Raw genomic sequence first — 17,664 nt, 5'->3', positions numbered from 1 at the left:
CCTCATTAATTTTCCCCTGAATCTCAAAGTCACCCACAAATCCCAGTAAAATGGTGCAGCTTTAGATTACTTTGTTTCATTTATTTAATTTTACCCCAATTTTGGGTTGTTTTTACAGGATGAAGAAGGAAATTATTCAGGTTGGAAAAGATCTCTAAGATCATCCAGTGTTGCTTGATGCCACCAGAAGAAACAACTGGACACAGCAGGTGACATTTTTTAGGGGATATAAAGTTAATAAATCAGCCCTTCCCAAAGAATTTCCGATATCAATGTGAGTCCCGATGGATGTTCCAGCCTGTGTTTGTCCAGGTGGCTACAGGGAATCAGGAGGATGTGGAAGCCACCAGCCAGGTGTCTTCCCAGTGTGGGTCCCTGCAAGTGAGGGTCATCAGGGCTCTTCCCAACGTAGGTGCTCCAATGGGGAATGAAGTTGGAGCAGCACATGAAGCTCTTTCTGCAGTCAGGGCACTTGCAGGGCTTCCCTTACCAGTGGCTCCGTTGGTGTTTGGTCAAGTGAGAACTGCTGGAGAAGCTCTTCCCACACTCAGGACACTCATAGGGTCTCTCCCCAGTGTGGATGCGCTGGTGGGTGATGAGGGTGGAGTTGTTCTTGAAGCCCTTCCTGCACTCAGGGCAGCAGAAGGGTCTCTCCCCTGTGTGAATCCGCCCGTGTAGAAGGAGGTTGGAGCTGGTCAGAAACCTCTTCCCACATTTGGAACACTCATAGGGCCTCTCCCCAGTGTGGACCATCTGGTGCTTGATCATGTGAGAGCTCCAGTTGAAGCTCTTCCCACATTCCCCACACTCATAAGGCCGTTCCCCAGTGTGGATTCTCTCATGGACGATCAGCTCAGACCTCCTGCCGAAGCTCTTCCTACATTGCTCACACTCAAAAGGCCTCCCGCCAGTGTGGATCCTCTGGTGGCGAATCAGGCTGTAGCTCTTGCTGAAGCTCTTTCCACATTCCCCACACTCAGAGGGTCTCTCCCCGGTGTGGATGTGCTGGTGGCTGACAAGGTGGGAGTTGAGCTTGAAGCCCATCCTGCAGTCAGGGCAGCGGAAGGGTCTCTCCTCTGTGTGAATACACTGGTGCAGGAGGAGGTTGGAGCTGGTGTGAAGCCTCTTCCCACACTCAAAACACTTCTAGGGCCTCTCCCCAGTGTGGATCCTCTTGTGACCCTGCTGCTTGCTTTTCTTCCAGGACTGATGGAGGTGATGGACATCCTGTATATACGTTTTATTAGTTGTTGTTATGGCCGTTTGTAAATATGTTTTTCAAATTTTAGTTTTTGGATACAACCTTCCACTATAAATGCATTCTATAGATTGTTGTTGTTATAAAGGTTCTTCTGTTGTAAATACCTTCTGCAGCATGTTGTTGTTGCTGCTCTTCTGTAAATAAATTGTCATTTGTTTTCCACTCCCGAGCTTTCTTTGCCATTCCTCTGGGCACAAGCCGCATATACAGGGTTGTGATTTGGGCTTGCTCCCTGTTCCTGGGGCTGGAGGTCTCTGGGGCTGCTGGCACGGCCACCCCAGGGCTGGGGCTCTCTGCGCACGGGGAGCTTTCACTCACGCTGCTCCCGGCACTGGGCGCTGCCCGTGTTCCTGGGCTGAGGCAGAGCAGTGTCCCCAGGAGCATATCTGTTACCATCAGAGAGGCGACTCTGACAGGAGCAGCCTCTGCAGCGATGCCACCAAACAGGTAAAAACCTTCTGCCGGCCTTCCTCCTTGAGCCTTCGGGAGTCCTGGGCCGAGAGCTGGCATCAGGCTGCAGGGATGACAAATCCCTGTCATGCTCTGAAGGCCACGGCAGCCTTGGGAATTGCTGGAGCCAGGCTGCGGGGAGCAGCTTTTGGAGCTGCAGGGGCTGATGGTTAAGCCTTGGAGCCTCCAAGGGCTCTGGGCTTTGCTCCTCCCGTGCATTACATTTCTGTGCCATCGTTCAAGAGACGAAAGCCACGCCAGGTGATCCTGGCGCTGCCCGATTTCCTGCTGCTGGCAGCAGCCACTGGAGCCTGAGCCCGACTCGGCTGAGCCCTGGATGGGGCAGTGCAGGCCGTGCTGGGCAGGGGCCGTGGATGCCCGGAGGTGGCTGTACGGTCGGCGCTGGCTGCCGGCACAGAGTCCCGGCGGGCTGCGATGCTGGCAGCGGCAGGGCTGCGGGGCTGGGGCTGCGGGGCTGGGGCTCCCACAGGAGCCCGAGGGCCAACAGGTGCCCGAGCTCAGCCCCTGCCCGGGCAGCGTCCCCTCCGAGCCCGGCGCTCCCCGAGCACGGCCGGGGCAGGCACGGAGCTGCCCGGACACCCGCTGCCCACGGCAGCCGCAGCAGGGCCGGCAGCACCTTGGGGCAAAGGGGGCTCGGCCGGCGCTGGAGGCTCCGGGAGCCGAGCTGCTCCGGCTGCCGGCAACTGCAGAGCTGCCAGGCTTTGGCAATCGCCAAGGCCAGTGCCTTGCCTGGCTGGTGGAGCAGAGCCATGCCTGATGTGCCCTGCTCTTCCCAGGAGCTGCTGAGTCTCCCGGCTGGGAGGAGAAAAGGGTGTGAATGCCTTTAGAAAGGATGAGAGAAGCGGAAAGAAGCAGTCAGGTTGTGGAGAGAAACGAGAGGGGTCTGTAGGAACATCAAACCGTGCAGGTTTGTTACCGAACCAAGCTCAGCCTGCACTTGTGAACTCTAGGAAAAAAGGTGCAGGCTTGAGAGATTGATGGGGATTAATTTCTGGGCCCAGGGTGGGCTCAGAGCTAATTTTAGTGATCAGACAGCGCATGATGCGGGGTGGGGGACTCACGTCAAAGGGGGAATATGTAGTAAGTGGTTTGGGAAGCCTGTCCCTTCCTAGTACCTCAGCCAATGGGGAAAGGCAGAGGGCAACATATGATCGGCACTTTCAGATCAAAAAGAGGCTGCACCCTCCAGACACTTGAGAGAGACCCCGCAGGGGAATGGCCGAGCGAACTCTTTCCCTTGATTTAAATCAAGGGGATTTTTGCAGGACTCTTTTTCCTCTCTTGTGGGCACTGGCCTTTGGCGGTGTGATTTTCCACACACGGGTGTCCCCAGGGGAGGTCGCTGGTCAGTGCCAGGGCAGGGAGATGCTCCCAGGTGCTCAGCAGGCTCTGGGCTGCTCCGGGCTACAGTGAAAACGGAGATGTGTTCCTCCCCCTGTCGCCGTGGATTTGCGCTCCCCCTGCCGCGGTCGATCGGGGCACACGGCTGCTCTCTGTCCTCGTGTCACATAGAGCCAAGGCTGTGGCTCTGCTGGGCGTCCTCCCTCGGGGACACCCGGGGAATAGATTTCAGAACACTTCCGTGTAGTTGCAGGTAGTTCTTTTCCCAGCAAAAGGACTTGAAATGGCAGTGTGGGTAATTGAGAGGCTGATTTCTGTATTAGGAAGAGTCGTATTTGGATGGAAATAAATCCATAGCTCACCAGATCATTGCTACATTTTTGTGCCTATGTACAAAGCAAGTCCTAACTCACTCTGCCCTCTGAACAAGTGGAATGAATTGAAAGAACTCTGGGTCAGTACCACCAATGCAACAGTGTAACTAGAAAAACGATTTGCAGTCGGCACAAGGAAACGTTTGTGTATCCATTGGAGTAACAGAATGACACTGAGCAGTTTCCCAGCACGTTGAAGATTGAACTGTGAGGCTGCGGCAAAAGCAGTGGGGCGGGAGCTGGCGTGTGACCTGTGCTACGAACTTTTGAAGCCACGGGTGGCTGGTGAGGAGACAGGGCTGTGATGTTTGTTTGTGTGCAGCCAAGAGAACAAGAGCTGGACACCAGCCTCACATCTGCATCCCAGCAGGAGCCAGCCCTGGGCAGTGGCAGCCCAGAACCCCCACACACACACGCCAGGGTCATCCCACAGCGTGGGCAGCAGGGCGGCGAGGACATCCTGCCTGTCTCCTCCCCTCTCAGGACAGCCCAGCTGCAGGGCTGCCTCCAGCTCTGGGCTCCCCAACAGCAGGAGGACAGGCAACTGATGGAGCAAGTGCAGAATAGCCCACGGCATTGCTGAGGGCACTGGAGCACCTGCCGTGTGAAGACAGGCTGAGAAAGTTGGAGCTGTTGAGGCTGGACAAGAGAAGGTTGCGTGGAGACCTCCCAGCACCTTTGCAGGGTGTGAAGGGACCACAGGGAAGCGGGAGAGCAACTCTTTGTTGGGAGCTGTAGTGACACGACAAGGGCATGGCTTCAAACTGCGAGTAGGAATGGATTGGATGTTAGGAAAATGTTATTTCTTGCGAGTGTAGTGGGCAATGGCACAGGCTGTGCAGAGTGGCTGCGGATGTCCCAGCCCTGGAAACACCCAAGGCCAACTTAGACGTGGTCCTGAACATCCCTGTCCGGTGGGAGGTTGCTCAGGTTGGAGAGAGATCATCTGAAGAGTTCTGTCAAATCCAAATCATTCAAGGATTTGGACGTTCTACGATCCTGAGCCCCCAGTGCAGAGTGGCCCTGGAGCTCCTGTGACATCCCAGCTCCCAGAATTGTGATGTCACAGCCCATGTTGCAGGTGGAGCCTCCAGCTCCTGCTGTTGAGCACAACACAACCATTGTCCCTGGAGCCAGCGAGGAGGCCAGCGTGCACCCTGCTCCCTGCTCCCCGCGCCCTACACCCTTCTAGCTGTTGAGCTGCCCCCAATGGATCCATCGGTCCTGAGTTCATCCTGCTGCCTGGATCTCACCACCGATCCCAGCAAGATGCGCTCTCCCGTCCCAGTGGAGGTACAGTGCCATTCCATGGAGCTGGGCACCCCCAGCTGCCCAGGCGGGCTGGGGCCCTGTGGGGATGCTGTGGGACAGGGACCCCACCGTGAGTTTGTGCTACCTGATGCAGCCTGCCAGAGACACTGAGGAGGATATGGAGGTGGACGTGATGATTGATGTTCAGGAGATGATGGACATTGATGAGGTGGAGTTGGAAGAAGAGATGGAGGTGGACATCGAAGAAGAAGTGGAGCAGATGGAAGTGGATGGGACGGAGGAAGAAGAGGCCATGGAAGTGGATGTTGTGGTGGAAGAAGAGGCCATGGAGGTGGATGAGGTGGATGAGGAGGAGCCCATGGTCCTGGGATGAGGATGGAGCCCCAGCAGCAGGACAGGTAGGTGCTCCCCATGCCGAGCCCACAGGCACAGTGGGTCCCTTGCCGCCAGGCTGGGGCTGGGCTGGGTGGCCCTGCTCAGGGACACAGCGCCCCGGGGGGATCCCTGGATTCTGGCGGCACAAGCGCCACCCCCGGCCTGCCCTGCGCTTGCTCTGGGCCACACCAGCCCCGTGCCAGTGCCTGAGGCACGGCTCCCAGCCCCAGCCAGGCTCAGTGCTGGCAGCAGAGTGCCCCTGTGCCAGCGTGTGCCAGCCTGGGGGCACAGGGAACAGCCTTCAGGGCCGGGCTGGAGTGACCCTGCTGCTTCCTTTTCTTCCAGGACTGATGGAGATGATGCAGAAAACTACCTGTACATATGTTCTGCTTGTTCTTGTCGTTCTCTTTTGTAAATATGTTTTTTAGATTCCTGTTTTTTAGTTAGAACCTTCACTGTAAATTGTTGTTGTTATCAAGGTTCTTCCATTGTAAATACGTTCTGCAGCATGTTGTTGTTGCTGCTCTTCTGTAAATAAATTGTCATTTGTTTTCCACACCCCAGCTTTCTTTGCGAGTCCTTTGGGCACAGGTAGTGTTTGCCGCGTTGTGGTTTGGGGTTGCTCCAGGTCCCTGGGGCTGGAGGTCTCTGGGGCTGCTGGCACGGCCACCCCAGGGCTGGGGCTCTCTGCGCACGGGGAGCTTTCACTCACGCTGCTCCCGGCACTGGGCGCTGCCCGTGTTCCTGGGCTGAGGCAGAGCAGTGTCCCCAGGAGCATGTCTGTCACCATCAGAGAGGCGACTCTGGCAGGAGCAGCCTCTGCAGCGATGCCACCAAACAGGTAAAAAACCTTCTGCCGGCCTTCCTCCTTGAGCCTTCGGGAGTCCTGGGCCGAGAGCTGGCATCAGGCTGCAGGGATGACAAATCCCTGTCATGCTCTGAAGGCCATGACAGCCTTGGGAATTGCTGGAGCCAGGCTGCGGGGAGCAGCTTTTGGAGCTGCAGGGGCTGATGGTTAAGGCTTGGAGCCTCCAAGGGCTCTGGGCTTTGCTCCTCCCGTGCATTACATTTCTGTGCCATCGTTCAAGAGACGAAAGCCACGCCAGGTGATCCTGGCGCTGCCCCATTTCCTGCTGCTGGCAGCAGCCACTGGAGCCTGAGCCCGACTCGGGTGAGCCCTGGACGGGGCAGTGCAGGCCGTGCTGGGCAGGGGCCGTGGATGCCCGGAGGTGGCTGTACGGTCGGCGCTGGCTGCCGGCACAGAGTCCCGGCGGGCTGCGATGCTGGCAGCGGCAGGGCTGCGGGGCTGGGGCTGCGGGGCTGGGGCTCCCACAGGAGCCCGAGGGCCAACAGGTGCCCGAGCTCAGCCCCTGCCCGGGCAGCGTCCCCTCCAAGCCCGGCGCTCCCCGAGCACGGCCGGGGCAGGCACGGAGCTGCCCGGACACCCGCTGCCCACGGCAGCCGCAGCAGGGCCGGCAGCACCTTGGGGCAAAGGGGGCTCGGCCGGCGCTGGAGGCTCCGGGAGCCGAGCTGCTCCGGCTGCCGGCAACTGCAGAGCTGCCAGGCTTTGGCAATCGCCGAGGCCAGTGCCTTGCCTGGCTGGTGGAGCAGAGCCATGCCTGATGTGCCCTGCTCTTCCCAGGAGCTGCTGAGTCTCCCGGCTGGGAGGAGAAAAGGGTGTGAATGTCTTTAGAAACGATGAGAGAAGCAGAAAGAACCAGTATTTACCTTTTAAATACATGATGGAGTCCATTTTTGTTCCTTCCGCAGAATAAGTCCAATCACGTCTGAAAAGGACTTGGAGCCTGGTGTTGCGGTTTTGGAGGATGTTACAGCAGACTTTACCCTAGAGCTTCTCTACCCAGCCCGGTTTAGCGCCTCAGTGCTCCAAACCCTCTGTCCCAGGGCAGACACTGCGCTCTCACCAGCCAGGGAGCCATAAGGCTAGCTCTGGTTCGTCTGCTTCCACAACCGGCGGTGATAAAGGAGGCGAGGAGGGTCTATGCGTTGTGTCCATGGAAGATGTTTATTCGCATGGTGCAGCAGAGGCCAACGACCTCCCCGAGGCAGACATGCCTCGAGGGCAAAGGCCTCACATGCTCAGCACATGTGGAGCATAGACACACGTGGAGCATAGACAGCAAGATGGCAGAGGGTAAGGGGTTTTATAGGGAAACAGAGAGGGGCAGGGACAGCACACAGGCCCAGTGACCTCTGGGTACAGGGGAGGTACAGGGGCGGAGTTAGGAGTACAGGAGCCAATAGGGGAAACCCGAGGGAGTGGCCAGGGCCACGTGGGGTTAGGGTACAGGAACCAATAGGGAAACCCGAGGGAGTGGCCAGGGCCATGTGGAGTAGGGAAGGCAGGACAATAGGTGACAAGTACAGTCGTTAAGAAAGGGGTGTGGGGAACTTGCAGCTATTATCACAATATTTCCCCATTTTTTACTAAATTAAAGAAGGAAAGGCTTTTCCTAAAAGCTTTCATAGCAAATTTTTAAACAACAGGAAAATGGTAAAACAACATAATGTAAAGCAATGACAAAATTAGTTTTGCTGTGAGTATGGGGAAAACGATGATGCAGCTGGCTGATTTTGATGTTGGAGTTCAGTATAGGCTGAATTTTCAGATTGCAGTTATGTTTGTAGTCTGTTTTTCTTTTGCTGGGGCTGCTAAGATGAAGGCAGGGTTTGCAGCAGCAACGGGGTTGTCACCGAAGTTTTTCTCAGCTTAGGAGAGGGAGAAAACTTTGGACGCAGTGCAGCTCTACTGGGTGACACACAGCTCTTCCCTGCTGTGGCTCTGCCGGGTTTGGAACAGTTCTACTAAGCCCCAGCACGGCCGGACGGCAGCACAGCTTCAGGGACTGCTCTGGCGCAGCTCCACCGGGCTCCGGGGGCAGTGTTTGCTGCGGGGAGCTAGAGGTGCTGCTCCACCGGCTCCTCGGAGCTTGCTACGGGAAACTGGAGGTGCGGCTCCGCTCCCGGCCAGGCCATAGCTGCTTCTGGCTGAGAGGGAACACCTGAGAGGATGGGAGGAGGGGCCTGCACCGAAGAGAAATACTCAGATGGGGAAGGATCTGTAACTGAAGGGAGCGCCCACCGACGCGGGGGGAGGGGCTACAACGGAACACGAGGGATGCAGGGGGTGGAGCTTCGGCAAGCTTGGGAAAATTTTAAGGGGAAGAAGGTAACATGGCGTGTTTGACCATGCGGCCGGCGCCATATTGGAAAACACGTGGAGTCAGCTCGGCTGAGGTTTGGGGCACAGGAAAGGAGGTTAGCAGGGATCTCGAGTTAGAGTGGCCAGTTCTAACCCGGGAAAGAGACAGGAGAGGCTGAAAAGCGTACGATCAGCTCTCTCCTGAGGGACAGAGGGGGAGCACGAGCTGGTGGAGGAGGGGGTGCTATCAACACATGGCTGGCACCATGTTGGGGGATACATGCAGGGGAAGGTGCTTATTAGGGAGAGAACAAGGGTTATTTACTGCCAGATAACTAAATAAAACAAAACACAGATTAGTTTACTTTATCTCTCGCGCGCAAAAATTTCCTACATAACAGCTGATTTCCCACTCCTTATAAAAAATGTCTAATTTTATAAGAAAAACTTCTCCCAAAATGGGGGCACAAAACTTAGGTCTCTCCTTGTAAGAAGTGGGTTTTTTCTTGTCGAGATTTCGCATGGAGCGCGACTCCCTTTACCTCGACAAGACACCACCTCTAACCCTCCACCCATCCCGAGGCAAAAAGAACAAACTAAAAAGAAAAAAGGGACCCCCGTACTAAGCCGACCAGGCCTTCACCGGCTCTCCTCCCAAGGGGCTTTCCAGAGGGCTTACCACGCACGGAGAATCAAAAAAAAGCACTCGGGATGGTCTACCGCCGTTCGGCCGACCTCTTTGAAAAGCGCGACTTTTTTCCAGAGGCTACCGGCCGCCCCTTCGGTCTTCTCGCTGAATGCAAGCTTCTCGTCGGGGAAATGGCTTCTCAAATGCGACTACTCCCCTGCCGCAGTTGCGGCTGCAGGGGCCTGGCTCCCACTTCTGTCCACAGGGCTAGAGCAGACGAGAGGCAGCCTGCATTAAGGCACTAGTTATTATTGCTTTTAGTCCAGAACACTCAAAACCCCAACATCTTCCATCGACAGTTACAAGCGGGTGGGCAGTTTCAGCTACCAAAGTGCAGCTAGCGGGACTGTCTGCAACACTGGTCATAGCAGAGGTAAAAACAGCTCTGCTAGAGGCTCATCAAGAAATATAACAGCGAAAAACCACCACCTTTAGAAAGGAGCCAGGCTTTAGAGGACTCTGGTTTGCCATGAACAGGCAGGCTGGAAAAGGTTCTCCACATTGCTGAGCAGCTCCAGCCTTGTCCTACAGAGCTGTTGCACACAGAATCTGCCTCTCCCTGGGAGCCCAGCATGGGCACCCTCCACTGATCAGCCAATGGGGACTTCACCACTAGGATGAGTGAGGAGGAAATTAAAAAGCCTCCATGGAAGCAACTCTGGCACTTTACAGCAGAGGAACATATTTTTCTATCAACTCAGCATTGTAGCTCATGAACCCATCCACACCAGCCAGCCTTTGGCTCCCACAAAGTGCCTGTCACCCTCACCAGGCTGTCCCTGCTCTTGTGCACCACGCTTCCCTCCCTGATGCCCCCAAGTGCATAAAGGAGCAGCTCTGTGCTCCAAGCAGCACAAAGCAGCAGCAGCAGCTCCCAGCAGAGATGCACCTGGCCACCTTTTGTCCCCCAGCAAAAACTGCCTGAGCTGCCTGAAACATGCTCCCAGGCTGGGGAGGACCACAGGGACCTTGGAGTCCACTTGGCCACTTCATGCTCCCCTGATTCACTAAGAACTCCTTCCCCTGCCAGAGGAGCATGAACCATCAGCTGGGGGGGCATGGAGAGGACACCTGGCCCCACAGCACTTGCCCAGCCCTGCCACATGCTCACAGCACCAGACTCCACTCTCGCTGCTCTGGGCTTTGCTGATCTGGAGCTGCTCTCCAGCTGCTGACATGCTTCTCCAGCTGAGGAACGAGCTCCAGCTGCCATTGGGCATTCTGCAAAACCTGCTCTTAGACATCAAAACCTCTTTTTCTTCTCCAGTCCAAGGAAGGAGTATCAAGCCAACCCTCAGTACTTTGGGATGGGCCAGGGGAGTCCTCACCGCGCAGGTGAGGGGGAGCATCCTGCCTAAGCCCCCTTTCCATCCCCTCCCACCAGGGAGAAAAGCAAAGAGAAAAGCAAGCCAAGGGCCAGGTTCCCTGGGCCCTGGCCAGGGCTGCCTTGGAGTGGCTGATCTGGAAGAGCTTCCCCAGAAAAGAGGGAGCCAGGACTGCCCATAACAAAACTATGAAAAGGAAGAAGTCTGACCTTCCGGAAAATGATGCTATGTTTGTACTGTTCCTGCCTAGTCACTTGAAGCTACAGGCAGTTTTTTATTTCAGCTCTCAGCTAGTCATGTTTAAAAAGTGAAAGGAACTTGGTAGAAAACTGGGCATTTTTTAAACTTGCTCGCGGAGTAAGGAAATGGTGCCCATGGGGTTGTCCTTGCATGGGCAGCTTTCCGAGGCAGTTGATAAGCAATCCTGTTAAAAGGCTGTGTCCTATTGTTTTTAAAAATTGTTCAGACTTTAAAAGCTGAAAAAGTGTTTGTACTGGAAAGGGAAAAATAAAGTATGTCTGCTGAGGTTTCCAGGATCAAAATGACTCGTGTGGCTTGCAGAAATGGCAGACTAGGAGATGACTTACACTCACACCTAGGGCTCAGGGAAGGAGAAGGTAGTTGCCAGAGTGGAAAAGAAGGAGCCCAGCAGTGCTTCTGCCTGTTTTGCTTGACTTTCTAACCTCCAGTGAAGACAGAGTTGGGGATGCTCAGGCTGCAGGAGAGAAGGCCATGGGAAAGCCTCACTGCAGCCATGCAGGACTTGCAGGGACCACTGGGAAAGATGTGGGGAGAGGAGAAGGGGGAATGACTTTCAACTGCAAGGGGGTCAATTTAGTTTGTCTCTAAGGAAACTGGTATTTTAAACAGGGGGTGCTGAGGCACTGGCCCAGGCTGTGCATGGAGGCTGTGCATGCCTCATCCCTGGGAACATGCAAGGCCAGCTGGGACAGCACTCTGAGCAACCTGCTCTGGTGGGAGCTTGCTCAGCTTGGAACAAGATGATCTTCAGGGTCCATCCCAAGGAAAACCATTCAGGGATTCCATCATTCTGTGGTTGCCATGGTCCACAGGGGTGTGGTCCTGGATCTGCTGTCATGTCACAGTTGGTGTTCCAGCTGGGACTGCCATCGTCCAGCCAAGGGCACAACACAACCAGTCGCCCTTGTGTGAGCACGTCCTTCGCCCTGCTCTGAGAGCACCCCTGTCACCCTGCTTCTCACCCGTTCCGAAAGACTGCCGTCAGTCCTGAACGCTCCCTGCTGCCTGGATTTTGCCATCCATCCCTGCAGGATGCTCCCATTTGTCCCAAAGGAGGTACAGTGCCATTCCATGGAGGTGGACACCCCCTAAGAGTCCGGGCGGGCTGGAGCTGTGAGGGGATGCTGTGGGACAGGGACCCCACTCTGAGGTTTTGCTCCCTGTGCAGGCTTTCAGAGACCATGAAGAGGAGATGGAAGTTGATAGAAAGATTGATGAAGAGGAAAGCATGGATGTGGACATAGAAGAGAACGGAGAGGAACATATGGAAGTAGATGTGGAGGAGTTGGATGAGATGGAGGTGGACGAGGAGGAGACGGAGGAAGGCATGGAAGTCGATGAGGAGGAGATGGAGGAACAGATGGAAGTGGACATGGAAGAGTGTGTTGAAGAAATGGAAGTTGACCAGGAAGATGAGGAGGAGGACATGGTCTTGGGATGAAGACCAACACAGGCAGCAGGACAGGCACGTGCTCCCCATGCCCTGCCCACAGGCACAGTGGCTCCCCTGCCGCCAGGCTGGGGCTGGGCTGGGTGGCCCTGCTCAGGGACACGGGGACCCGGGGCATCCCTGCATTCTGGTGGCACAAGCACCACCCCCGGCCTGCCCTGCGCTTGCTTTGGGCCATGCCAGCCCCGTCCCAGCAGCTGGGCCCAGCTCCCAGCCCCAGCCAGGCTCAGTGCTGGCGGCACAGTCCTGCTCTGCCAGCGTGTGCCAGCCTGGGGGCACAGGGAACAAACCCTCAGGGCCTGACTGCAGTGACCGTGCCGCTTGCTTTTCTTCCAGGACTGACGGCGATCTGAGGCGTGGATGACACCCACCTGTATATACGTTTTGAAAGAGTTCTTCAGTTGTTTTCTCTTCGTAGATTTTAGATAGTGTTATCCTCTGTAAATACGTTTTATACTTTGCTGTTAGATAGGTTCTTATGTAAATATGTTCTATAGATTGTTGTTGTTATAAAGATTCTTTCATTGTAAATACATGATGGAGTCCATTTTAGTTGCTTCAGCAGAATAAGTCCAATCACATTTGAAAAAGGCTTGGAGCCTGGCTCCCACTTCTATTCACAGGGCTAGAGCAGACGAGAGACAGCCTGCATTAAGGCACTAGTTATTATTGCTTTTAGTCCAGAACACTCAAAACCCCAACATCTTCCATCGACGGTTACAAGCGGGTGGGCAGTTTCAGCTGCCAAAGTGCAGCTAGCGGGACTGTCTGCAACACTGGTCATAGCAGAAGTAAAAATAGCTCTGCTAGAGGCTCATCAGTAAATATAACAGTTAACAACCACCACCTTCAGTAATGAGCCAGGCTTTAGAGGACTCTGGTTTGCCATGAACAGGCAGGCTGGAAAAGGTTCTCCACATTGCTGAGCAGCTCCAGCCTTGTCCTACAGAGCTGTTGCACACAGAATCTGCCTCTCCCTGGGAGCCCAGCATGGGCACCCTCCACTGATCAGCCAATGGGGACTTCACCACAAGGATGAGTGAGGAGGAAATTAAAAAGCCTCCATGGAAGCAACTCTGGCACTTTACAGCAGAGGAACATATTTTTCTATCAGCTCAGCGTTGTAGCTCATGAACCCATCCACACCAGCCAGCCTTTGGCTCCCACACAGTGCCTGTCACCCTCACCAGGCTGTCCCTGCTCTTGTGCAACACACTTCCCTCCCTGATCCCCCCAAGTGCATAAAGGAGCAGCTCTGTGCTCCAAGCAGCACAAAGCAGCAGCAGCAGCTCCCAGCAGAGATGCACCTGGCCACCTTTTCTCCCCCAGCAAAAACTGCCTGAGCTGCCTGAAACATGCTTCCAGGCTGGGGAGGACCACAGGGACCTCGGACTCCACTTGGCCACATCATGCTCCCCGATGCACTAAGAACTCGTTCCTCAGCTGGAGAAGCATGTCAGCAGCTGGAGAGTAGCTCCAGATCAGCAAAGCCCAGAGCAGCGAGAGCGGAGTCTGGTGCTGTGAGCACGTGGCAGGGCTGGGCAAGTGCTGTGGGGCCAGGTGTCCTCTGCATGCCCCCCCAGCTGATGGTTCATGCTCCTCTGGCAGGGGAAGGAGTTCTTAGTGCATCAGGGGAGCTGCCATTGGTCATTCTGCAAACCTGCTCTTAGACATCAAAACCTCTTTTTCTTCTCCAGCCCAAGGAAGGAGTATCAAGCCAACCCTCAGTACTTTGGGATGGGCCAGGGGAGTCCTCACCGCGCAGGTGAGGGGGAGCATCCTGCCTAAGCCCCCTTTCCATCCCCTCCCACCAGGGAGAAAAGCAAAGAGAAAAGCAAGCCAAGTGCCAGGTTCCCTGTACCCTGGCCCAACACCAAAGTATAATGCTGTTGGGTTTGCCAAGGGCACCCTGAGTGTCCTGGACAGAAGGGAGTGCTGAGACCTTGCTGAGAGACCTTTGGAGAGGGTGAGACATACATTGATCCCTCTGCTGTCTGCAGGGTCTGGTTTCTTATCAAGGTGACACAGGAATGGGATTGTGCTCTGATTGCAGCCAAAGGTGCAAACTCAGGGCAGTTGGGAACAAGCCCATCCAGCCCCTCACCTTGCCCTGAGCCACAGGGAATCCCTTTGCCTCTGACATCTCTCAGTGGCAAACTCTGAGTGCAGCAGAAGTGCTGGGGATTTCTGACCTCAGAGATCCAGGAATGGCGTAGGGGGAGGAAACCAATTCCTTCATCTCTTTCCTGCCTTCCATATCCTGTAAAACTGGGAGGAAAAATGCTACCAAATATTTCTCCTTTAGGAGTGATTCCACCGACAAATCCTGAATACCCAGCCTTGTCCCTCTGCCAATGGCCACAATCCCAGGGCAGCAGGGCAGGGATGGCTCCTCGAGAGCCCCACGCACAGCCCTGGCTGCTCATGGCACACTCAGACAGCACAAGTGGAGCTCAGGCAGGATCCTGGATGAAGGTTTTCCCAGAGAAGGAACGAGGGTGGATGAGTCCCAGTGGGACAGTCTGCAGGGAATGGCACAGCTTTGGCTCAAAGCAGCCTCTCCTGACTTGTCACTGTCCTTTTCTCCAACAGGTCCCCATGGCCAGACACAGCAAATGTCCAACAGCAGCTCCAGCAGCCACTTCCTCCTCCTGGCATTCGCAGACACATGGCAGCTGCAGCTCCTGCACTTCTGCCTCTTGCTGGGCATCTCCCTGGCTGCCCTCCTGGCCAACAGCCTCATCATCAGCGCTGTAGCCTGCGGCCACCACCTGCACACCCCATGTTCTTCTTCCTGCTCAACCTGGCCCTCACTGACCTGGGCTGCACCTGCACCACTGTCCCCAAAGGCATGCACAATTCCCTCTGGGACAACAGGGACATCTCCTATGCAGGATGTGCTGCCCAACTATTTTTGGTTTTTTTCTTGATTTCAGCAGAGTATTATCTCCTCACCATCATGTGCTATGACTGCTCTGTGTCCATCTGCAAACCCCTGCACTGTGGGACCCTCCTGGGCAGCAGAGCTTGTGCCCACATGGCAGCAGCTGCCTGGGCCAGTGGCTTTCTCACTGCTCTGCTGCACACAGCCAGTACATTTTCCCTGCCCCTGTGCCAGGGCAATGCCATGGGCCAGTTCTTCTGTGAAGTGCCCCAGATCCTCAAGCTCTCCTGTTCACCCTCCAGCCTAAGGGAACTTTGGCTCATGGTCATTACTGCTTGGATAACTTCTGGCTGTTTTGTGTTCATTGTTTTCTCCTATGTGCAGATGTTCAGGGCTGTGCTGAGGATCCCCTCTGAGCAGGGACAGCACAAAGCCTTTTCCACATGCCTCCCTCACCTGGCCATGGTCTCCCTGGTTATCAGCACTGCCATGTTTGCCCTTGGTGCTGCAGAGAGCTCAGGGCAGCTGGCAGAGCTTGGAGGGAGCTGGGCTGGGTTGAGAGAAGCTGGGAGAGAAACCCATCAGTGTCCATCTCAGCCTGTGTGAGTGTGCAGGGGGAGGACTGAGCCCAGGGCTTGTGGGGGCAGAGCCAGGGCCCGGGGAAGGGATGGAAAACAGGCAAGTGGCCGAGAGAGGAGGCTGCTCTGTGCCCTTGGTGGCACGGACAGAGCAGGGAGGGGGCCCAGGACATTTGTCAGCCCCAGCCTCTGTCCCCAGCCGTTGCCAGCCCTGGCTGCTCAGCCCAGGTTTGCAGGTGAGTTTGGCTGTGCCCCAGCTCCATCCTGCTGTGGGGCTCAGGGCCTGTTCCTGGCAATGGCCAGCCCTGTCCGGCCTCTCTGCTGGCCCTGAGGCTAGCAAAGCTATTTTGAAGCTTTGTGATTGAGCCTTTCAGCACTGGATTCCTGAAGATCTGAAGGCTGAACAAGCCTCTGGAGAGGTAAAATTCAGCAGCAACCTCCATGTTGCTGAGGATGTCAGCAGCAACCACTGAGGCCATCCCTGCCAAGGGACTGTGGGGGGAATGAGCACACAAGGAGAGCATGCCTGGGGCTGGGGAAGCAGAATGCAGAGGCACCACTGGGTCCAGATGGGAAATGAACTGTGGAATGTGGCTGTGAAAGCCCTGCCTGGGCTGTGCCAAGCAGGACAGCCAAGCCCTGACTCCCATGCCCTGGGAATGGAGCTCTGTGGCCTCACAGGATGCTTGTGGCTCTCCTGGGAGCAGTGGGATGTGGGCTGTGGAATGGTGAGTGCAGGTGTAAGGCCCCAAACAACTCTCTCAACAAGACCTTTGAAAGGAATTGCAGTTGGTTTTGGACTCTGAGTACAAGGCAATATTCCTATGGGAACAATCCCTGGATAGAAGGAAATGTGGTGCTGCAATCCCAATTCTGGCCATGGGTGCCTGGAGGAGAAGGACAGTTCTTTTCCACAGGAAGGACAGCAGAGAGTCCCAGTGTTTCAGTGGCAGATGAGAAGCGACTCTCAGCATGTCAAGGTCAGCTGGAGCAGTCAGGTGGCCCCTGGGAGGCCAAACCAGGCAGACCTGTGCCATGTTCCCTTGACTTTACGGGGCCCTGTAGTGTCACAATGGCCCCTTTGTTCCATGGGGTTTTGCAGTGTCATAATAATCTTCTTTGGTTCTGCAGCATCTCATTTCATGAGGCCACTCTGTGTCACCATGGAGCTTTGGTTCCATGCAGTCCAGCAGTGTAAAAAAGGCCCCTTGATTCCATGGGACCTCATAGTGTAACAATGATGTTCTTGGTTCCATGGGACGCCACAGTGTCACAATGTTCTCACTGGTTCCATGCAGCCCTGCACTGTCACAATGTCTCCCTGGTTCCTTGAGGCTGTGAAGTATCTCAATATTCTCTCCATGGTTCCATGAGGCCTTGCAATGTCACAATGGACCTTCATCTCCACAGGGTCTCACAGTGTCACTATGGTCTCCTGTGGTTCCGCAGTGTCACAATGGACTCTTGGTTATTTATGGTGCTACAGTGTCCCAGTGGCCTCTAGGTTTGATGAGGTCCTGTAAGGTCACAATGGCCCCTTTGCTTCCATGAGGCCCAGCAGTGTCAAATTGGCCCTTGGTTCCACAAGCCCTGCAGTGTCACAATGGTCCCTTGGTTCCATGGAGCCACACACAGTCACTATGGTCCCCTTGGTTCCATGAGGCCCTGCAATGTCACAGTGGTCTCCATGATTCCATGAGGCTCAGCAGTGTCACAATGGTCCCTCGTTCCCACAAGGCCCCACAGTGTCACAGTGGTCTCCGTAGTTCCATGGGGCCCTGGGGTGGTGCATTCCTCCCTCCCCTTCTCAGGCTGCCCTGCGATCTGAGAAATGCTCCTTAGGCCTCAGCCTTGGCCAACAGCCCCTGGGCTCAGCTCCTCTGCAGCTGATCACAAACACTGTCTGCTCCCAGGCACTGCTGCTGTCCAACCAGCTACTGCTTTCTTTAGGAGCAGCCTTGGGAACTGTTTTTCTCCCCTCAGTGGCACAACATCCCTGTTCTCACAGGGTCAGAGAAAGCTGTTGATGCGAAGTGCAGCCAGGATGGAACATTGCTGTGACTAAAGCCCATCTCTTGGGGCCCTATCAACAGGGCTCCAAAAGGAGCCCCTTGGAGCTGTCCTGGAGCAGTGAGCTCCCTCTGAGTGGGGCCTCTCCGAGCCAGGAACTCTCCCGTTTGCTGCACTCGGGGCATCCCCGAACAACGAGGGACCCTGGGCC

At 55.5% G+C, this 17,664-nt stretch overlaps 1 protein-coding gene across 1 annotated transcript in view; it reads right to left on the bottom strand.

Annotated features, from left to right (window-relative positions):
- LOC146421242 (uncharacterized) overlaps positions 1 to 17,664 on the bottom strand; it is a 117,253-nt gene that overhangs the window by 85,539 nt on the left and 14,050 nt on the right. Inside the window, 2 exon segments of the mRNA XM_085047690.1 lie at positions 462 to 1,111; positions 2,106 to 2,348. Of these exon segments, the coding sequence (XP_084903816.1) occupies positions 462 to 1,111; positions 2,106 to 2,348 (893 nt within the window).

Source organism: Lichenostomus cassidix, unplaced genomic scaffold, assembly GCF_008360975.1.
Source record: "Lichenostomus cassidix isolate B80296 unplaced genomic scaffold, HeHo_3.0 HiC_scaffold_43, whole genome shotgun sequence".
Taxonomy (NCBI): Eukaryota; Metazoa; Chordata; class Aves; order Passeriformes; family Meliphagidae; genus Lichenostomus; species Lichenostomus cassidix.
Note: the sequence above shows the minus strand (reverse complement) of the source record. Positions and strands in the feature narration are given on the sequence as shown.